Source organism: Rhinoderma darwinii, chromosome 4, assembly GCF_050947455.1.
Source record: "Rhinoderma darwinii isolate aRhiDar2 chromosome 4, aRhiDar2.hap1, whole genome shotgun sequence".
In the NCBI taxonomy this organism is placed as follows: domain Eukaryota; kingdom Metazoa; phylum Chordata; class Amphibia; order Anura; family Rhinodermatidae; genus Rhinoderma; species Rhinoderma darwinii.
In genome coordinates this window covers 3964231-3987849 of record NC_134690.1, presented here as the reverse complement: position 1 = coordinate 3987849, position 23619 = coordinate 3964231, and the positions used below count along the sequence as shown (strand labels likewise).

The following is a 23619-nucleotide window of genomic DNA, read 5'->3' as shown; positions in this document are numbered from 1 at the left end:
TGTCCTGTCCACTCTTTTTTTAATGTGCCGCTGTTGGTGCTGCTACTACTTCTACCACCAATCCACCCCCATTGCCGTCTGCTACTAGCAGGCCTGCCCCACCACAGGGCTTTGTCCTGTGACTGTCGTCCAGTCCCTTTTTTTAATGTGCTGCTACTACTACTACCACCCTTGCTGTCTGTGTTGGCTAGCTACCTCTACTACCACCAATACACCTCCACTGCCTCCCGTCTGCTACAAGCAGGCCTGAGGCTTGCCCCACCACAGGGCTTTGTCCTGTGACTGTCCAGTCTCTTTTTTTTTATGTGCTGCTACTACTACTACCAGTCCAACACCCTTGCTGTCTGTGTTGGCTACCTCTACTACCACCAATACACCTCCACTGCAGCCCGTCTGCTACAAGCAGGCCTGAGGCCTGCCCCACCACAGGGCTTTGTCCTGTGACTGTCGTCCAGTCTCTTTTTTTAATGTGCTGCTACTTCTACTACCACCACCCTTGCTGTCTTTGTTGGCTACCTCTACTACCACCAATACACCTCCACTATCGCCCGTCTGCTACAAGCAGGCCTGCCCCACCACAGGGCTTTGTCCTGTGACTGTCGTCCAGTCTCTTTTTTTAATGTGCTGCTGCTACTACTACTACCAGTCTACCACCCTTGCTGTCTGTGTTGGCTACCTCTACTACCACCAATACACCTCCACTGCCACCCGTCTGCTACAAGCAGGCCTGAGGACTGCCCCACCACAGGGCTTTGTCCTGTGACTGTCGTCCAGTCTCTTTTTTTAATGTGCTGCTACTACTACTACCACCATCCTTGCTGTCTGTGTTGGCTACATCTACTACCACCAATACACCTCCACTGCCGCCCGTCTGCTACAAGCAGGCCTAAGGCCTGCTCCACCACAGGGCTTTGTCCTGAGACTGTCGTCCAGTCTCTTTTTTTAATGTGCTGCTACTACTACTACCAGTCTACCACCCTTGCTGTCTGTGTTGGCTACCTCTACTACCACCAATACACCTCCACTGCCGCCCGTCTGCTACAAGCAGGCCTGAGGACTGCCCCACCACAGGGCTTTGTCCTGTGACTGTCGTCCAGTCTCTTTTTTTAATGTGCTGCTACTACTACTACCACCATCCTTGCTGTCTGTGTTGGCTACCTCTACTACCACCAATACACCTCCACTGCCGCCCGTCTGCTACAAGCAGGCCTGGAGGGCTTGTCAAAAGCCATTGCTTGTTGCTTTTACATTACATCCATGTATGGATGAACCCCGGCAGGCATCTGCCAATAAAAAGGGTAAATTTTTGGAGCTTGTGAATAGCCATTGCTTGTTGCTTTTACATCCATTTATGGATGAACCCCGGCAGGCATCTGCCAATAAAAAGGGTAAATTTTTGGAGGGCTTGTGAAAAGCCATTGCTTGTTGCTTTTACATCCATGTATGGATGAACCCCGGCAGGCATCTGCCAATAAAAAGGGTAAATTTTTTGAGGTCTTGTCAAAAGCCATTGCTTCTTCTTTTACCACCTTATATGTATGAACCCTGGCAGGCATCTGCCACCAAAAATGGTTAATTTTTGTACCTTTTTTAACAATGCATTAAGCATACAACATGCACAAGTGCAGTGGTTTCTGTTAGTTATCACCGTGTCCCATCCGTTTTCCTATAGCCATACATGTTGGCGTAACTTTGACACTAACTTTGCCTTAAAGACAGCTCAAAAGTACTTGGATACACTCATGGGTGACCTAAGAGTGTTATACAGGGCTTCTAGGGCTTTTAAACAGTGTTATACACGATTTTTAGGGGCTTTCTTGTATTACAGGTTCGGTCAGAACTAGTTCGGTCCGAATCAAACTTTTTCATGAAATTCGGCGAACCTGCCGAACCGAACTTTTCATAAGTTCGCTCATCTCTAGTGACTGGAGTAAAGTACATGATATAATAGTAGAGTTGTTAGTGCAGCCTGGGATTCCAGCTCTGCTCCTGACATCACTGTCCATATATGGACAGAGATGTCAGGGGCAACCCCAGAGCTGGAGTCCCGGGCAGAGCGCTAGTAGGCTCTTCCTGGGACTCCAGCTGTGCTCCTGACATCACTGGGACTCCTGCTCTGGGGAAGCCCCTGACTTCATTGTCGATGTATGGACAGCGATGTCAGAGGCTTCCCCAGAGCATAGCCTATACTAGCGCTCTGCCCGGGACTCCGCTCTGGGGAAGACCCTGACACACTGTCCATATATGGGCAGTGATGTCTGAGAATTCCACAGAGTCCCGGAGCAGAGCCTGTACTAGCGCTCTGCCCGGGACTCCGGCTCTGGGGAAGCCCCAGACATCGCTGTTCATATGTGGACAGCGATGTCAGGGAATTCCAGAGTCTCGGAGCAGAGCCGATACTAGCGCTCTGCCCGGGACTGCGCTCTGGGGAAGCCCCAGACATCGCTGTTCATATGTGGACAGCGATGTCAGGGAATTCCAGAGTCCCTAGCAGAGCCGATACTAGCGCTCTGCCTGGGACTCCGCTCTGGGGTAGACCCTGACACACTGTCCATATTTGGGCAGCGATGTCAGGGAATTCCACAGAGTCCCGGAGCAGAGCCTGTACCTGCGCTCTGCCCGGGACTCCGGCTCTGGGGAAGCCCCAGACATCACTGTCCATATGTGGACAGCGATGTCAAGGAATTCCAGAGTCTCAGAGCAGAGCCGATACTAGCGCTCTGCCCGGGACTCCGCTCTGGGGAAGCCCCAGACATCGCTTACCATATGTGGACAGAGATGTCAGGGAATTCCAGAATCCCTAGCATAGCCAATACTAGCGCTCTGCCCGGGACTCCGCTCTGGGGAAGACCCTGACACACTGTCCATATATGGGCAGCGATGTCAGGGAATTCCACAGAGTCCCGGAGCAGAGCCTGTACTAGCGCTCTGCCCGGGACTCCGGCTCTGGGGAAGCCCCAGACATCGCTGTTCATATGTGGACAGCGATGTCAGGGAATTCCAGAGTCTCGGAGCAGAGCCGATACTAGCGGCTCTGTGTCCCACGGGCTGCAGATGACAGCCCCAGGGGCCGCATACGGCCCACGGGCCGCGTGTTTGAGACCCCTGTTCTACACGGTGATGCGGCAGCAACACAAAACTAAAGTTGGGTATTTAGCAAAAGACACAGACAGGGACACACTACTTCAATAGGGGTGACATTGCATTGTTTATAAAGACATGTACTCACCCATTATAGTGCGGTCGTGGGTCCTGCTGCTCTCCCATTCCGTGCTAAACAGCGCCTGGGCTATATGCTCCCATGCGTCCTCCTTGGCCGTGCGGTCATGGTAGGACTCCGCACAGGTGTCCCATATTTCGCCCTTCTCCTGCACCAGGCTGATAAGCCTCTCGATATCCAACCCACGTGGCATGCCTGTACTTGTCTGGGTGGAGTTTTCACTGTGGCCAACTCGCAGAGGAAACTCAAGCACTTCCTGGTTTGTGCTTGTTTGGACCAGCTTTATAAAGTAATTTTCATGGACATAACAAGTGATGCGTGAAAAATGCGCATCCAACGCTGGAGCTTCTGTGTGTCATGCGTGTTTTTTACGCACCCATTGACTTCAATGGGTGAGTGATGCGCGAACAACGCACGAATATAGGACATGTTGTGAGCTTTACGCAACACACTCGTGCTGCGCAAAATTCACGCAATGTCTGCACTGCCCCATAGACTAATATAGGTGCGTACGACAAGCGTGAAAAGCAAGCGCGTCGCACGCGCGGATATCACGCTCGTCTAAATGATGCCTTAAATACAGCCCAGGACAGGTGGGTGAAGAGCACGACCAAAATGGAAGCAGTCACCGCTCCCATGCAAATACTACAAACAAAAGAGTTGGTCAGCTCCTTCTAAAACACGCCTGCGGTGTGCATCTGTATTTTCTTGTTACTGGTAATACATTAGTCATGCCAGATTAGCATCTGCATATCTATTTCATGATATAAAAGGTCGAGATAAATGGAGAAAAAAAGGAGGATAAAATTCTCCAGCGCTGTCCAAATGTTGTGGAATTGAAGGATTCAATCCAAGGTAAGAAGTTTAAATAAGATATATGTTTAATGGATAAGAAAGCTACGCGTTACGAGATCGGAACGATCTCTTCATCAGGCAAAGAAACATACATGATGCTGGAGGGCCCGGCAGGGTTTAAATAGCTTAAAAAGACCGCCAAAAAGAAAGTTTCTGGGGTAAAAGGTCAAAGGCAAAAAAAAAACCGAAAAAAACAAACTTTAATAACAAATGCAATTGAACAAATACCCAAAATTGATAATACACATAGATACTGTAGACATGAACTTTGTTACTGTTCTGCAGTGTATGTGGCTCAGTGTAGGAGAAACATGAGAGGACTTTTGCCGTTGTGCTCGTGGAACTAAAAAAAATGGTTACAATTGAAAATTAAAAAATTCATTGACATTTCTAACCGTGTGATCAAAGATTAAAACTTCAAGGGCTGGGATACTGTAAATCATAGTTAAGGAATGTTCCAGAATATGTGTCTGCCAGTTACCACGGGGATCGCAGGATGTGCGTCTCAGGTCGCTATGGAGATCGAGCGTTAACGCTCGGAAGCCAGGAGACGGGTTGGCGTCTCTAGTTGCTAAGGAGACGGGTTACCGCCTCTAACACAGTTTCAGGTGTCAAATGATGGTTTCAGTGACCTCATTGAGGTCCATAGGTTTGAGGGTCTCTAGTTTGTAGATCCAGAAGATCTCCCTTTTACATAAATTCTCAAAACTGTTACTGAGAGAGGGGTCGATGTGTTCAATTGGAGTGATCAAAAAACAATTAAAATCTCCCTTATGTTCGGTAGTGCAATGACGGGATATGCTGCGCTGCATAAATTGTTTCATACAGTTTGACCTATGTTTGTTGAGGTGACAGTGTAGGGGTTGTATTGTTCTACCTACATACTGTTTTTTACAGGTGCAAGTGATTAGGTAAATAACATTAGATGATTTACAGTTGAGGCGATGTTTGATGGGGAAGGAAGTTCCTGTGGAATTTGATTTGAATTCTTGACTGAGTGACAAAATCTTTGTCTAGTGTGCAATTTTTTCGGATTCTTTTATATTGGCTAAATGGTATGTTCTTTATCCATTTTGAAAAATGTCCACTTTTGTAATCCAAATAGCTATTTGTATCTACTTTTTTGAAGAAGGTTTTTGTTGCTCTGTGGGCTTGAAAAGCTGCTCTGTGGGCTTGAAAAAACAAGTGGTTTGTATATCAAGTGGAGTTCCAAAAACCGGAGTTCAAAAGAGGAGTTAAAGCCCCAGTAAGTACTCTTCTTCTTCTTCTTTTTCTTTTTGCATTAACAACTGTTCGCTGTTTTTTTGTAACTGGGATAATGGCCAGCAAGATTGGAGGTTTTCTTCAGTGCACAGTTTGCCATATGTATGCACGACTGGAGCCGGAGTTCCAGGGTGAATACCTCTGTGGCAGATGTGAGCATGTTGGTCACCTGGAAGCTCGTATTAGAGATCTGGAGGAGCAGAATGCAACACTGAGGAGGATAGACAATCTTGAGCTGAGCTTGCTGCTCACGGAGCACGCAGTTAGTGGGTTAGAACTCGAGGGTGAAGACATGGGTGAGCAGGATCAGGTAAGTAGCTGGGTTAATGTAGTTAGGGGCAGTAGAAAGGGGTCAAAGACAAGGACGGCCGATCCGGTTTCTGACATTCCAACCAAAACTGCCAAGTTGGGTGATGATGCGAGGTTGTCAGTCTCAGAAATGGCAGCCCTAGTGGATACTGATCTCCCTAACAGCCGGGAGAACAGCCCATCTAGTAGTCGGCGGGATGGTAATGCAGGTAAGCCAAGACAATTGATAGTCGTAGGGGATTCTATAATCAGGAAGACGGATAGAATAATTTGTCGCCAAGACCGCCTCAACCGAATGGTTTGCTGTCTCCCTGGTGCCAGGGTTCGGCATGTGGTGGAACGGGTGGACAAATTGCTGGGAGGGGCTGGTGATGATTCAGCTGTCGTGGTCCATGTTGGTACCAACGACAGAATAAATGGTAGGTGGAGGAGCTTTAAAGAGGCTCTGTCACCAGATTTTGCAACCCCTATCTCCTATTGCAGCAGATCGGCGCTGCAATGGAGATAAGAGTAACGTTTTTTTTTTTAAAAAACGAGCATTTTTGGCCAAGTTATGACCATTTTTATATTTATGTAAATGAGGCTTTCTAAAGTACAACTGAGCGTGTTTAAAGTAAAAGTACAACTGGGCGTGTTTAAAGTAAAAGTACAACTGGGCATGTATTGTGTTCATTACATCGGGGCGTTTTTACTTCTTTTACTAGCTGGGCGTTGTGTATAGAAGTATCATGCATTCTCTACACAACGCCCAGCTTCTGGCAGTGCAGACACACAGCGTGTTCTCGAGAGATCACGCTGTGACGTCACTCACTTCCTGCCCCGGGTCCTGCATCGTGTCGGACCAGCGAGGACACATCGGCACCAGAGGCTACAGTTGATTCTGCAGCAGCATCGGCGTTTGCAGGTAAGTAGCTACATCGACTTACCTGCAAACGCCGATGCTGCTGCAGAATCAAATGTGGCCTCTGGTGCCGATGTGGCCGACACGATGCAGGACCTGGGGCAGGAAGTGAGTGCACTGCCAGAAGCTGGGCGATGTGTAGAGAAGTGGATGATACTTCTATACACAACGCCCAGCTAGTAAAAGAAGTAAAAATGGCCAGATGTAACGAACACAATACACGCCCAGTTGTACTTTTACTGTAAACACGCCCAGTTGTACTTTAGAAAGCCTCATTTACATAAATATAAAAATGGTCATAACTTGGCCAAAAATGCTCGTTTAAAAAAAATATAAAACGTTACTCTTATCTCCATTGCAGCGACGATCTGCTGCAATAGGAGATAGGGGTTGCAAAATCTGGTGACAGAGGCTCTTTAAGAATAATTTTAAAGAACTAGGCTACAAGCTGAAGTGAAGGACCTCCAAGGTTGTATTCTCAGGAATACTGCCTGTGCCATGCGCATCACAGGAAAGACAGCGGGAGCTCAGGGAGTTAAATGCATGGTGTAGAGGAGAAGGCTTTGGGTTCCTAGAGCACTGGGCTGACTTTTCATTGGGGTACAAACTGTATTCTGCAGATGATTTGCACCTAAATGGAAGGGGGTCCGCTGTGCTGGGGGAGAGAATTCTAGCTGGGGTGGCGGAGTATTTAAACTAGGGCTGAGGAGGGAGGTCAATGTAGAAAAAAAGGGGTAGCCAGGTTAGAGAGGGGTCAGACTATATTGGTGGGGGGGAGAAACAGAATGTGGGGAGAGGACTAGGCAACAAGATAAGGAGATCCTTTCGTTACAGAACGGCAGTGTAAATAAAAATGCCCAAATAATGTCAAATCACATTTCTGATAATAAAAGTGAAAAACTGACAGGCAAGTTAAGGTGTATGTTCACAAATGCCAGAAGTCTAGCAAGCAAAATGGGGGAGCTGGAGGCCTTGATACTGGAAGAAAATATAGATATAGTTGGTGTTGCTGAAACATGGCTGGACTCTTCACATGACTGGGCTGTAAATCTACAGGGTTTTACACTGTTTCGGAAAGACAGGACAAATAGGAACGGCGGTGGTGTATGTCTGTATGTGAGAAGTGATATGAAGGCGGTGCTGCATGTTAGAAGTGATATGAAGGCGGTGCTGTATGTGAGAAGTGATATGAAGGTGGTGCTGTATGTCTGTATGTGAGAAGTGATATGAAGGCGGTGATGTATGTCTGTATGTGAGAAGTGATATGAAGGCGGTGGTGTATGTGAGAAGTGATATGAAGGCGGTGGTGTATGTCTGTATGTGAGAGGTGATATGAAGGTGGTGGTGCATGTCTGTATGTGAGAAATGATATGAAGGCGAGTGTGAAAGAGGCAATAGTGGGTGAATACTGTGAGGAGGTTGAAACCTTGTGGGTGGAACTAGAAAGGGAAGTAAACACTGAAAAAAATTACTTTTGGTGTAATCTATAGACCCCCCAATATAACTGAGGAGATGAAAGGTCAGCTATATAAACAGATGGAGCGGGCTGCACAGGCGGGTACTGTAGTGATAATGGGAGATTTTAATTTCCGGGATATTAATTGGTGTCATGGTTCAGCTTCAACTGCAAAGGGGAGACATTTCCTCAACCTGTTGCAGGAAAATTTTATGGGCCAGTTTGTGGAAGACCCGACTAGAGGTGAAGCTCTGTTGGATCTGGTCATTTCTAATAATGCAGATCTTGTTGGGAATGTCAATGTTCGTGAAAACCTCTGTAACAGTGATCATAATATAGTTACATTTTACCTATACTGTAAAAAACAAACGCTGGCTGGGAGGGCAAAAACATTTAATTTTAAGAAAGCCAATTTCCCCAGGATGAGGGCGGCAATTCAGGATATGGACTGGGAAGAACTAATGTCAAATAATGGAACAAATGATAAATGGGAGATTTTCAAATCTACATTGAGTTATTATAGTGCAAAATGTATTCCTATAGGTAACAAGTATAAACGACTCAAATTAAACCCCACATGCTTACACCTTCTGTGAAAGGGGCAATACATGACAAAAAAAAGGCATTTAAAAAATACAAATCTGAGGATACAGCTGTAGCCTTTGTAAAATATAAAGAGCTTAATAAAATCTGTAAAAAGGTAATAAAATTAGCAAAAATACAAAATGAAAGGCAGGTGGCCAAGGATAGTAAAACAAATCCCAAAAAATTCTTCAAGTATATAATTTCTAAAAAGCCAAGGTCTGAACATGTAGGACCCCTAGATAATGGTAATGGGGAGTTGGTCACAGGGGATCAAGAGAAGGCAGAGTTACTAAATGGGTTCTTCCGCTCTGTATATACAACTGAAGAAAGAGCAGCTGATGTAGCCGGTGCCAGTGCTGTTAATATATCAGTTGATATACTGAATTGGATGAATGTAGATATGGTCCCAGCTAAATTAAATAAAATAAATGTGCACAAGGCCCCGGGACCAGATGGGTTACACCCTTGGCAGATGAAGTTTAATGTAGATAAATGTAAAGTTATGCACCTGGGTACCAACAACCTGCATGCATCATATGTCCTAGGGGGCGCTACACTGGGGGAGTCACTTGTTGAGAAGGATCTGGGTGTAATAATCTGCAGGCATCACATGTCCTAGGGGGAGCTACACTGGGGGAGTCACTTGTTGAGAAGGATCTGGGTGTAATAATCTGCAGCATCATATGTCCTAGGGGGCGCTACACTGGGGGAGTCACTTGTTGAGAAGGATCTGGGTGTACTTGTAAATCATAATCGAAATAACAGCATGCAGTGTCAATCAGCTGCTTCAAAGGCCAGCAGGATATTGTCGTGTATTAAAAGAGGCATGGACTCGCGGGACAGGGATGTAATATTGCCACTTTACAAAGCATTAGTGAGGCCTCATCTAGAATATGCAGTCCAGTTCTGGGCTCCAGTTCATAGAAAGGATGTGCTGGAGTTGTTTAAAATACAAAGAAGAGCAACGCAGCTAATTAGGGGCATGGAGAATTTAAGTTATGAGGAAAGATTGAAAGAATTAAACCTATTTAGCCTTGAGAAAAGACGACTAAGAGGGGACATGATTAATTTATATAAATATATTAATGTCACATACAAAACATATGGTGAAATCCTGTTCCTTGTAAAACCCCCTCAAAAAACAAGGGGGCACTCCCTCCGTCTGGAGAAAAAAAGGTTCAAGCTGCAGAGACGACAAGCTTTCTTTACCGTGAGAACTGTGAATCTATGGAATAGCCGAGCGCAGGAGCCGTCACAGCAGGGAGAGTAGACACCGCAGGAGCCGTCACAGCAGGGACAGGAGACACCGCAGGAGCCGTCACAGCAGGGACAGGAGATGCTGCAAAAAAGGGTTAGATAATTTCCTAGAACAAAAAAGTATTAGCTCCTATGTGTAGAGGTTTTTCCTTCTCTTTTCCCGTCCCTTGGTTGAATTTGATGGACATGTGTCTTTTTTCAGCCGTACTAACTATGTAACTATGTAAATTGGTGATTAGTGAATGAAATAACAAGATCCAGATATTCAATGGCTGTATCACTCAAATTGCTGGTGAAAGTGAGACCCCACAAGTTATTGTTTAGGGATCCACAAAACAGTATAGCTTTACCCTTATCTCCTTTCCATAGAAAGAAGAGATAATCAATGTACCTCTTGTACATCAGTATATTTGGTTAAGCCCAGGGATGGTTCAAGATGTATGAATCTTCGAAATCCCCCATTAAAAGATTGGCATAGCTGGGGGCCACACGGGTCCCCATAGCTGTATCTTTTACAATTTGAACCATTTTTTTTAATTCCACGAGCACAACGGCAAAAGTCCTCTCATGTTTCTCCTACACTGAGCCACATACACTGCAGAACAGTAACAAAGTTCATGTCTACAGTCTCTATGTGTATTATCAATTTTGGGTATTTGTTCTATTGCTTTTGTTATTAAAGTTTGTTTTTTTTTGCCTTTGACCTTTGACCCCAGAAACATTCTTTTTGGCGGTCTTTTTAAGCTATTTAAACCCTGCTGGGTCCATCATGTATGTTTCTTTGCCTGATGAAGAGATCGGTCTGATCTCGTAATGCGTATCATTCTTATCCATTAAACATATATCTTATTTAAACTTCTTGCCTTGGATTGAATCCTTCAATTCCACAACATTTGGACAGCGCTGGAGAATTTTATCCTCCTTTTTTTCTCCATTTATCTCGATCTGCTGAGGGAGCCCTGACAGCCCCTGCACGGATTTACCAGCTGCAGTCCTTTGAGACCATACAGGCACTTCTGGGTGTTGTGCTCCTAGTGCAGCACCACAAGGTAAGCACAACGCCGACCCTTTGTCACTTTAAACAAGAGATGATGCACGATGTGCGCTGGGTGTTTTTTGTTTTTTTCTCTCCTTGTTTAATGATATAAAAGGTGACTGTTCAATCACACACAGACCAGAGAAAAATAGAACATTAGCATCTGCGGTCAAGGATGATAGACACGGACTCTAATAACAGTATAGAAATCCTGGTAGATCTCAATGTGACCAGAAAACTACCGGCTCCACTAACTAACCAACCCCCATGACCAATGTGTGTCCAGGAGTCAGTGAGACAGTCCCCAATACCTGGCACCTCCCAGAATGCAACACTTGTCCTGATAGAAGGATCAATCATAGATTGCTTGTGCCTGGACTCCAGTGCTGACCTACGATATGAAATTGGCACAAGAATGGAGAACTAGACTGGAGTAGAGAACAGTGGAGGACAATGAGGAGTCAACCTGACACATTTGACTGAGACGTCCTGACGTCTGCTGTAAAGCAAATCTCTAAAACTGCAGCAGCTCAGACAAGATGGCCGCCCCATAACCATGTAAAGAAAATAGAAAAAAAATAACAATCAGAAAAAGACACAGATTATAAATATATTTTTCAATATAGATTCATAATTAGTAAATAAAAAATGATGCGTCTCCGATAAGATCAGGTTGGTATTGGAGGTGTGGCCAGAGTAATAATGGGTGGGGCCAGGCTGGCGCCTATGTCTGATACATTTGCTGTAGAGTATGTTCCCGCTCTGGCTCTTTGGTTGGGGCTCCTCCATAGCAGCTAGTCATGATAGTGACCACCAGTGTAATAACAGATGCCTCTAGCAGCGGCGGGGGGGCTACTTCTACTCCTTAGCTGGTATCTGGGTTTGTCTGTCTGCTGTATCCTCCATAGCTGTGGTTCTGGGTAGTCCTGCTGTTCCTCTCTGTTGTCACCTGCTGGTCCAGGCTTGTGTATATACAGGATCTCATGTGAAGATACCCTTACTTGTCGCTCCACAGGAATGTCTGAGCCTCCTGTACACGGAGCTGGAATATATAACTGCAGATAATTGACAGAGCCCAACATTGTGTAAGACTGTAAGGGTATGTTCACACGGCAGCGTCCGTTACGGCTGAAATTACGGAGCTGTTTTCAGGAGAAAACAGCACCATAATTTCAGCCGTAATTGCATGTGAAGGCGTCTTTCGCTGCATCCATTACGGACATAATTGAAGCTGTTTTTCCATGGAGTCCATGGAAAACGGCTCCATTTATGTCTGAAGAAGTGACAGGCACTTCTTTGACGCGGGCATCTTTTTTACGCGCCGCCTTTTGACAGCGGCGCGTAAAAAAAGTGACAGTCTGCACAGAACATCGTAAGACCCATTCAAATGAATGGGCAGATATTTGCAGACGCTTTTGAGCCGCATTTTCGGACGTAATTCGGGGCTAAAACGCCTGAATTACGTCCGTAAATAGTGTGTGTGAACCCAGCCTAACACTTCAATAATAGGAAGCTCTTAAAATACACACAAATTGTTGGTAATTCCTGTAACCTGTAAGCATGCTGGAGGACCGGGAGACATCACGCTGCACTCCTTACTGGAATTCTTCACCCTGTTTGTTTTCATGCTCACACTTAACATGTGCCACCAGCAGATGTGTGGTCAAGATTTTCTTCTTCCTCAAGCTGTTGTTAATGTTTCCATCTCCTCCTCTTCCTCATCCACCTCCTGATAAACCAGCAGAGCTGTCTCCTCTTCCAGTCCCTCCTGCACAGAGGTCCTGACCTTGCTCTTGCATCAGCACATGGTACAGAGCAAGACTGACCAACAGATCTGCCCATCATGTGTGGCATGGAGATGAGAGACACCAACCAGAGAAGTCCAACGCAGGAACGTCCTAAGGCTGGGTTCACACGACCTATTTTCAGACGTAATGGAGGCGTTTTACGCCTTGAATAACGTCTGAAAAAACAGCTCCAATACGTCGGCAAACTTCTGCCCAATACTTTCAATGGGTTTTACGATGTACTGTGCCGACGACCTGTCATTTTACGCGTCGCTGTCAAAAGAAGTGCAGGACGTAATTGGAGCCGTTTTTCAATGACTCCAATGAAGAACAGCTCCAAATTACATCCGTAAAAGACGCCCCGCAAAACGGGAGTACATGCAATTACGTCTGAAATTCTGGAGCAGTTTTCTCCTGAATACAGCTCCGTAATTTCAGACATAATTGCAGTTATCGTGTGCACATACCCTAACACTTGTGGGGTCAAGAAGGATTTTTACTTCTGTGAGACAAGCTCGGTCTGAGAAAGACTGAACCTGAAGGACATCATATAACAGTGTGGAAGCCCAAGAAGATTTATAGCAGCAGAAGTTCTATAAAATGGGATGACCCTCTACTGGACAGTGTCAGGAGCCGTCATCTCACTGGGTAGACTGCTCTGGAGCCTCTGTCATCACAATGATGACTTGTCATATGAGCTGACATCCACTGCTGAGTAATAGTAAATGTGAGAGACTGCAGCATGTCAATGAATGAATCTATTATTCCATTATAACTCATCCCCCCCCCATCATAATATATAACGGACATCAATGTAGGTAACGAGAAAACCTCCTTTATGCTGTAAACTGTGTAAATATTTCAGCAATTTTTGGCCATAAATTGAACTGACTGACTGGATTCCCATAAATGACACTACAGCACATCTCTGCAAATAATGGAGTAAGGGAGCGACAAGTGCAGGTTCTTGGCTGCCTACGTCCCCTAAGGGTATGTTCACACGTAGTCAACCAAAACGTCTGAAAATCCAGAGCTGTTTTCAAGGGAAAACAGACCCTGCTTTTCAGACGTTTTTTTACCAACTCGCATTTTTACCAACTCATTTTTTTACCAACTCGTTTTTGGAGCTGTTTTCATTGGAGTCTATGAGAAAACAGCTCCAAAAACGTCTGAAAGAAGTGTCCTGCACTTCTTTTGACGAGGCTGTATTTTTACGAGTCGTCGTTTGACAGCTGTCAAACGACGACGCGTAAATAACAGGTCGTCTGCACAGTACGTCGGCAAACCCATTCAAATGAATGGGCAGATGTTTGCCGACGTATTGGAGCCGTATTTTCAGACGTAAAACGAGGCATAATACGCCTCGTATACGTCTGAAATTTGGCCGTGTGAACATACCCTAAGGCTCTGTTCACTTCTGTGTGGGGTCCCGATTTGAAGTTCCGTCTGAGCTTTCCTTCAGAATGGGACCCTGAACAGACACAAGCTGACACAAACGAAACCAGAGGGTTCTGTTTTCATCACCATTGATTTAAATGGTGACGGATCCGGTGTCCATGGTTTCTGTTTGTCTCTGTTGTGCACTGAACCCGTCGTTTTGCAGGAAGCAATAGCATAGTCGACTAAGCTATTGCTTCTAGAAAAACAACAGGCTTGAAATCAATGGTGATGAAAACGGAAACCTCTGGTTTCCGTTTGTGTCAGATTGTGTCTGCTCAGGGTCCCGTTCTGACAGAAGGCTCCAACGGAACGTCAGAACGGGACCCCAATGCAGATGTGAACAGAGCCTAACACTGACTGTACATGAGGGTCCTGAACACTGGTCTGTTCACACTTACCCCATACAGATGTAAATTTGAAAACTGCCATGTTGATTAAATCCTTTCATACACAAGTTGACTGTGAAAACTCCTCCGATAATGATGTCTCCGTCCCGAAAATATTCATAATCCTTAAGAGTCCTGGCTAGGAGCAGATGACAGGCTGGTGGAGGATTCTGGGATCTACAATGTGTCACATACAGAATCAGTACAAGTAACAGGGCAGTCCTGGTGAGTGCTGAGAGTAGAGGTCTGCGCATGAGGCTCCCAAATAACACAGAGCACCCCCATATAACACAGAACAGGAGCGGGTATCTGTAGAGCGCAGGGTCATGAAGCATGGTGTAGGACAGGGGACAATGTACTAGATGTCAGCATCTCCCCCCCCTTTTATACACTTCAGTATAATACATCTCAGTGTGGTCTGGATTTAGCTGCAGCCGGGGTGTCGCCTGTTCTTTATATATAATAGTTATTATCTGCTTCTTATTTGTAATACCAGAAATAAGGGACAATCATTTATAGCAGAGACTCGTTACGGAAATATTACACAGCATTTATTGTCCAGTGGATAAGTGCCCCAGTCTCCGGTGTCCAGTGGTTTAATGCCCTAGTCTCTGGTGTCCAGTTGGTTATTTCTCCAGTCTCTGGTGTCCTTTGGTTTAGTTCTCCAGTCTCTGGTATAAATTGGTTAGTTCTCCAGTCTCTGGTGTCCATTGGTTTAGTGCCCCAGTCTCTGGTATCCATTGGTTTAGTACCCCAGTCACTGGTGTCCATTGGTTTAGTTCTCCAGTCTCTAGTGTTTAGTAGTTTAGCTCTCCATTCTCTGTTGTCCAGTAGTTTAGTGTCCCAGTCACTTCTGTTCATTTGTTTAGTACCCCAGTCTCTGGTGTCTAGTAGTTTTGTGCCCCAATCTCTAGTATCCATTAGTTTAGTTCTTCAGTCTCTGTGTCCGGGTTTAGTACTTAAATCTCTGGTTTCCAGTGCTTTAGTTCTTCAGTTTCTGGTGTCCAGTGGTTTTATGCTCCAGTCTCTGGTATCCAGTAGTTTAATGTCCCAGTCTCTGCTGTCCAGTGGTTTAATTTTCCAGTTTCTGGTGTCCAGTGGTTTAGTACACCAGTCTCTGGTATCCAGTAGTTTAATGTCCCAATCTCTGCTGTCCAGTGGTTTCATTCTCCAGTCTCTGGTGTCCAGTGGTTTAGTTCTCTAGTCTCTGTTGTCTAGTGGTTTAGTGCCCCAGTCTCTGGTGTTCAATTGATTAGTGACCCAGTCTCTGGTGTCCAGTGGTTTAGTGCCCCCGTCTCTTGTGTCCAGTGCTTTTGTACTCCAGTTTTTGGAGTCCAGTGTTTTAGTTTTCCAGTGTCTGGTGTCCATTGGTGTAGTTCTTCAGTCTCTGGTGTCTAGTGGTATAGTGGCCCATTCTCTGGTGTCCATTGGTTTAGTTCTCCAGTCTCTAGTGTCCAGTGGTTTAGTTCTCCAGTTTCTGGTATTCAGTGGATACTTGCCCCAGTCTCTAGTGTCCAGTGGTTTAGTTCTCCAGTTTCTGGTGTTCAGTTGATACGTGCCCCAGTCTCTGGTGTCCAGTGGTTTATTGCCCCAGTCTCTAGTGTCCAGTGGTTTAGTGCTCAATTCTCTGGTGCCCAGTGGTTTTGTACTCCAGTCTCTGTTGTCCAGTGGTTTAGAGCCCCAGTCTTTTGTATCCGGTGAGTTAGTTATCCAGTCTCTGATGTCCAGTGATTTAGTTCTCCAGTCTCTGATGTCCAGTGATCTAGTGCTCCAGTCTCTGGTGTCTAGTGAATAAATGTCCCTTTCTCTGGTGTACAGTGGTTTAGTGTTTTAGTATTTGGTGTCCAGTAGTTTAGTGCCCTGGTCCTTGGTGTTCAGTGGTTTAGTTCTCAAGTCTATGTTGTCTAGTTTTTTATTGTCCCAGTCTCTGCTGTCCAGTGGTTTAGTGCCCTAGTTTCTGGTGTCCAGTGATTTAGTTCTCCAGTCCCTGGTGTCCAGTGAATAAATGTCCCTTTCTCTGGTGTCCAGTAGTTTAGAGCCCTTGTCTCTGGTGTCCAATGATTTACTTCTCCAGTCTCTGGTGTCTAGTGATTTATTTCTCTGGTGTCCAGTGGATAAGTGCCCCAGTATCTGGTGTCCAGTCGTTTAGCTCCTCAGTCTCTGGTGTCCAGTGGTTTAGTTCTCCAGCTTCTGGTGTCTAGTGGTTTAGTGCCCCAGGCTCTGGTGCCCAGTAATTTTGTACTCCATTCTCTGTTGTCTAGTGGTTAAGAGCATCAATCTCTAGTGTCCAGTGGATTAGTGTCCTATTCTCATGTATCTAGTAGTTTAGTGCCCCAGTCTCTGCTGTCCAGAATTTTAGTGCCCCAGTTTCTGATGTCTATTGGTTTAGTGCCCAGGTACTTGCAGTCAAACGGTTTAGAGCTCTAGTCCCCGATGTCCAGTGATTTAGTGCCTCCGTTTCTCCTGTGTTAGGGTCTTCATTTGTAATGTCCAGGAGCTTATTACTCTAGCCTTTGGTGGCAAGTGATTTAGTGTATTAGTCCCTGGTGTGCAGTGATTTTGTGCCCTAATCCCTGGTATCTAGTGGTTTACTGCCTTGGTCTCTGGTGTCCAATAGGATCTGTGTTCTAGTCTCAAGTGTCCAGTGGGTTAGTGTCCATGGTCTTGGTATACAGTGATTAGTGACCTGGTGTCCAACAATTTTATGATTTATTCCCTGGCAACTGGTGTTTTTGCTTTCCAGTGCATGATGTTCTTTATGTTAGTATCCCAGTCTTAATGCCCAGTAGTTTAGTGTCTTAGGTTGTTGGTCTTCAGTGATCAATGACCTATTTTATGGTGTCTTGTTCCTTTAGGACTTTGATATCCGTGTCCAATGAGATTTGTATCCTTGTTTCAAGTGTTCAGTGGTTTATTTTGACAGTTAGCACTTACAGGTGACAGGGACAGATCTAGCAGATAATAAAAGAACATACAGGTTACCGGGGCTGATCGAGTAGATAATAATACTTACAGATGACGAGGGCAGATCTAGCAGAAGATAATAATATCACTTACACGTGACAGGGGCAGATCTAGTGTCACGATCACAGGGTATGTGCACCCACTAGGCCACTCTGCTGTAGCGGAGAGGCAGCTGACCAGGTCACAGTCTATACAAAATTCAGTAATAGATAGTAACGCTTAAATACCTGAACTAGTCCAAGCGGTGGCTGTGGCTTCAGCACAGATGGAGGCCGGTGCAGCAGGTAGCGCCAGACGTGGCAGGCAGTATCCGATGTGGCAGAAAACACTGGACGTGGCTGTAGACACTGGACGTGGCTGTAGACACTGGACGTGGCAGAAGACACTTGACATGTCAGAAGACACTGGACGTGGCAGAAGACACTGGATGTGGCAAACGACAGCAGGTGCAGTAGACACGACTCCAACACTAGTAGACACAGGAACAAGAACAGCACGGGATACAGGAACAGGTAACAGGGCACAGGTAACAACTGGAATGGGAAACACTAAGGGACCATTTGCAAGACAGACTGGGAAAACTAACAACGCTCGGGCAAGGACCAGAAGGGCTGGGTACTTCTTATAGACCAGGAAATCATGGGGCGTTGATGATGATGATTTACTGATGTGCCTTTAAGGCCGGGCACGAGCGTGTGCGCGCACCCTACGGGACACAGTAGAACGGAGCGGAAGTGGGCGCTGGCGTCTCCTAGGAAGGAGATGCGGACCAGCGCTCACGGATCCATGCATACGGGCGTCGGGAAGTAAGTAAACCCGACGGCTCGTGGCCATGGACGCTACAGTATCCCCACTCTTACACCCCCTCTTCTTGGGGCCAGAGCGAGAGAGGAATTTTTTAATAAGAGCAGGAGCACTGAGGTTCTCTTCCGGTTCCCAGGACCAATCCTCAGGACCAAACCCTCTCCAGTTCACCAAATAGAAAGTCCTTCCTCCTACCCTTTTGCAGTCCAGGATCTCCCTCACCTCGAATATATCAGAAGAACTGTTGGGAGCAACTGTGGAACTAGAAGTCTTGCTGTAGCGGTTCAGGACCATGGGTTTCAGGAGGGACACATGAAAGGAGTTGGGGATTCTAAGGGTAGGAGGCAGTCACAGCTTATAGGAGACAGGGTTTATCTATTGCAGAATCTCGAAAGGACCAAGGAACCTGGGAGCAAACTTGTATGAGGGCACCTTCAAACGAATGTTCTGAAAGGACAGCCAGACGTTAGTACCCGGAAGATACTGAGGCGGCTCTCTTCTCTTTGTATCTGCATTTTGCTTCATGCAATCGACTGCCAGCAAAATAGAGAACCGGGTCAGTTGCCAGATTTGTAGTAAGTCCCCATATGCAGAGTCAGCAGCGGGTACCTGGGATGAAGTCGACACTGGAAGAGGGACTCTAGGATGTTGACTGTGCACAATGTGAAATGGAGTGGTAGTGGTAGATTCACTTGTGTGGTGGTTGTACGAGAACTCAGCCCATGGAAGAAGTTGTACCCAGTTATCGTGCTGTGAAGAGATGAAGTGGCAGACATCATTCTCCATGATCTGGTTGATCCTCTCAACTTGCCTATTGGACTGGGCGTGATAGGCTGAGGAAAAGTCCAATCTCACATACAGGAGTTTACAGAGGACTCTCCAGAACTTTGAGGTAAACTTAACCCCCCGGTCCGACACAATGTGAAGAGGCAAGCCATGCAAGCGAAACATGTGTTGAATGAAGAAACTCGCCAGTCGGGGAGCAGAAGGTAGGCCGGTCAGCTGGATAAAATGTGTCATCTTAGAGAACCGGTCCACCACCACCCAGACAGTGTTGCATCCTGCTGAGGGGGGAAAGTCTGTCACAAAGTCCATTGTAATGTGCTGCCAGGGGGCATTGGGTACAGGCAGAGGTTGAAGCAGGCCGGCCGGTTTGGAGTGAGTAACTTTGTTAGAAGCACACACCGTGCAAGCAGAGACAAAGTCCAGAACATCTTTAGGTAGCGTGGGCCACCAGAAGTGATGAGCAATCAAGTCTCTAGTATTATGGACACAAGCGTGCCCAGCTAGTTTAGTACTGTGTCCCCAGTGGAGAATTCTTCTCCTGTCTGCCAACCGAACAAAAGTCCTCCCCAGAGGGATTTCTCTAACCTACAGAAGATTTGCAGTGACAATAAAGGATGGGTCTCCTTCATTGTCCTTGCAAATCATCTGTAGGTAGTCTGAAGGGACTCCACCGTGTCGTCCGTCTGAAACGATCTGGACAGGGCATCGGCCCTCACATTCTTGTCAACGGGACGGTAGTGGAGCAGAAATTGGAAACGGGTGAAGAACAGTGACCACCTGGCTTGACGAGGATTTAGTCGTTGAGTGGACTGAAGGTAGGTAAGGTCCTTGTGGTTGGTGTAGATCAAGTTAGGGTGAGCTGCGCCCTCTAGAAGATGTCTCCACTCCTCCAGAGCCAATTTGATGGCCAGTAGCTCCCGATCTCCAATAGAGTAATTGCGCTCAGCAGAAGAAAAAAGTCATGAGTAGTAGCCACATACCACTGCCTTTCCTTTGGAGCTCCTATGGAACAGTAGTGCACCAACACCAACAGAGGAAGCGCCCACCTCCAATGAGAACTGCCGAGATACGTCAGGATGATGGAGGATCGAAGCTGAAGTGAAAGCTTTTTTGAGGCTAATTAATGCGGACACTGCCTCTGGAGTCCATACCTTGGCATTCACACCCTTCTTGGTAAGGGTAGAGATAGGAGCCATCAGAGACGAAAAGTTTGGAATAAACTGCTGGTAGAAATTGGCGAATCCCAGGAACCGCTGTATGTCCCTTATGCCTTGAGAACGTGGCAACTCCAGGACTGACTTTAGTTTCTCAGGATCCATTTTAAGACCTTGATACGAGATGATGTAGCCCAGGAAGGGAAAATACTTCCTTATAAAGATGAATTTCTCCAACTTGGCATATAAGCAATTTATTCGTAGTCGCAGAAGAACTTGACGGACATGCCTATGATGGGTCATCGTATCTGGGGAGAAAATCAAAATATCATTGTGATAAACTACAACACACATATAGAGGAGATCTCGGAAAATATCATTGACAAATTCCTGAAACACTGCGGGAGCGTTACACAGTCAGAAGGGCATCACTAGGTATTCGTAGTGCCCATCACGGGTGTTAAATGCCATCTTCCATTCGTCACCCCGGCGAATCAGGATTAGGTTATAAGCCCCCGCAGATCCAGCTTAGAAAATTTGTTGGCTCCTCGTATGCGATCAAACAGCTCGGATATAAGTGGCAATGGGTATATGTTCTTGACCGTGATATGGTTGAGACCATGGTAGTCAATGCAGGGTTGAAGAGATCCATCTCTCTTCGTAACAAAGAAGAAGCCGGCTCCAGCTGGGGAGGAAGATTTTCAAATAAAACCCCTCTCCAAATTCTCCTTGATATAGGCAGACATAGATAAAGTCTCTGGCAAGGAGAGAGGAGATACCCGTCCACGGGGAAGAGAAGCATTAGGAACCAGTTCAATGGGACAGTCATAATTCCAATGTTGAGGCAACGTCTCAGCTTCTCGTTTGCAGAAGACATTAGCAAAACTGGCATGCTGAGATGGTAGCCTGGAGAGTGATTGAGGCAGAGGTGGCATAATAGGACGGACTTGTGACAGACAATGGCTATGGCATCTGGAACCCCATTGAAGAACCTCTCCGGAACTCCAGTCAAGAATCGGGGCATGTAGGCGGAGCCATGGCAGACCCATCAGGATAGGATTGATAGCTTTAGGTAGTACCAGGAAGGTGATCTGCTCCAAGTGAAGAGCTCCGACCCGTAGTGTCAATGGCTCCGTGATGAGTATAATCAGCCAGGGGTCTCTCCAGACGGACTGTGGGTAAACGTAAGCGGTCCACTAGATCCTGCTGGATGAAATTAGCAGCAGCTCCAGAGTCAACATAGTAGGAGGAAGAATGTGACGTCTCTCCGGAGACGATGGCCACAGGAATCGATAATTTGGGAGAGGTTTTAACGTTACGCGACGTTCCACCTGGAGTTGCCTCTCCAACCAACCCTAGGTACTGGAGTTTCCCGGTTTCTGTGGGCATTGGCGCACAAAATGACCCTTAAGGCCACAATACATACATAGTCCAGAGGAGCGTCTGCGCTGCTTCTCCTGTTCAGATAACTGGACTCTGTCTACCTGCATGGGTTCTTCAGGTAGCACACTAGGGGAAGGCAATAGTGGTCTCTGGACTGAGGGTGCTGGTCTGTGACCCCGGCTCTCCTGTCGAACCTCTTTAGTGCGCTCCTGGATTCTCATGTCAACCCGAGTGGCTAACAGGATGAGGGCATCCAAGGTAGAAGGAAGGTCGCAGGCTGCCAGTTCGTCCTTGATGTGAGACGACACACCCTGCCAGAAGGTCGCCACCAGTGCCTCATTGTTCCATGCAAGCTCGGCTGCTAGGGTACGGAAGGAGATAACATACTCCCCTACTGTGGAAACCGCTTGCTTGAGAGTCAACCGAGTAGCTGCGGCAGAGGATGTTCGACCCGGCTCCTCGAACACAGCACAAAAGAACTGCAGGAACAAGGCTAGGTCCGAGGATACAGGTCCTTATTGCTCCAAGATTGGATTCGCCCATGCGATGGCCTTATCAGCAAGAAGGGAGATGATAAATGCTACCTTGGCCTCCTTGCAGGGGAAGAGATGAGCCTGTAGCCTAAATGGAACCGTGCATTGATTAATAAAATCTCTACATGCTCTGGGATCACCGTCGTAGAGGAAGATGAACTGTGTATCCGGAACAAACAGGAGGAGCAACGGGCAGTGGCACAGCAAAAGCCTCAGGAGGAAGAACCGGAGGTGGAACAGTGAGTAGATCCAGACGAACCATGATAGTATTTACCACTTCAAGGAGTTGATCCTGACGTGTGCGTAGGTCATGCATCTCCGTCTGTATCTTCTGGACTGCGGTTTTGGTGTGGCCAGCGGGTTCCTTGGTCTGAGTGTACTGTCACGATCACAGGGTATGTGGACTCACTAAGCCGCCCGCTGTAGCGGAGAGGCAGCTGACCAGGTCAAAGTCTATATGAAAGTCAGTAATAGATAGTAACGCTTAGATACCTGTACTAGTCCAGATGGTGGCTTTGGCTTCAACACGGAAGGAGGCCGGTGCAGCAGGTAGCGCCAGATGTGGCGGGCAGTATCCGATGTGGCAGAAAACACTGGATGTGGCTAAAGACATTGGACGTGGCAGAAGACACTGGGAGTGGCAGAAGACACTGGATGTGGCAGAAGTCACTGGACGTGGCAGAAAACACTGGACGTGGCAAATGACACTGGACGTGGCAAATGTAAGCAGGTGCAGTAGACACGACTCCAACACTAGTAGACACAGGAACAAGAACAGCACGGGATACAGGAACAGATAACAGGGCACGGGTAACAACTGGAATGAGAAACACTAAGGGACCATTTGCAAGACAGACTGGGAAAACTAACAACGCTCAGGCAAGGATTAGAAGGGCTGGGGCCTTCTTATAGACCAGAAAGTCATGGGACGTTGATTATGATGATTTCCTGATGTGCGCGCCTATGGGACACAGCAGAACGGAGCGGAAGTGAGCGCTGGCATCTACTAGGAAGGAGATGGGGACCAGCGCTCACGGATGCATGCCGTTGGGAGGTGAGTAAACCCGACGTGCTACATCTTGCAGATAATAATATCACTTACACGATTCTGGGGCAGATCAAGCAGATAATAATAGCACTTAAAGATGTCTATGGCAAAACTAGCAGATAATAATAACTCTTACAGGGGATTAGGGCAGATTTAGCATATAATAAGAACACTTACGATCTTACAAGTGATCGGGCAAAATCTGGAAGATATTAATAACACTTTCAGGTGACTAGGGCAGATTAAATAGATAATTATAACACTTATAAGTGACTGAGCCTCAAATAGCAAACATTATTAAGTCTTACAGTTGACCAGGGCATAAAGGTGAATAGTGCCAATCTAGCAAGTGATAATAACACTTACATGTGACGAGGATAAATTGTGAAGATAATTATAGCATTTTCAATTGACAGGGGCAGATCTAGCAGATAAAAATAACACTTACAATC

At 46.4% G+C, this 23619-nt stretch overlaps 1 protein-coding gene across 1 annotated transcript in view; it reads right to left on the bottom strand.

Annotated features, from left to right (window-relative positions):
• LOC142759172 (vomeronasal type-2 receptor 26-like) overlaps positions 1-15416 on the bottom strand; it is a 64292-nt gene extending 48876 nt beyond the window's left edge. Inside the window, exons 1-2 of the mRNA XM_075861092.1 lie at positions 15040-15416; positions 14508-14672 (exon numbers count right to left, since the gene is read on the bottom strand). Of these exons, the coding sequence (XP_075717207.1) occupies positions 14508-14672; positions 15040-15416 (542 nt within the window). The remainder of the gene's footprint in view (positions 1-14507; positions 14673-15039) is intronic.
• Between the last annotated feature and the right edge of the window lie 8203 nt (positions 15417-23619).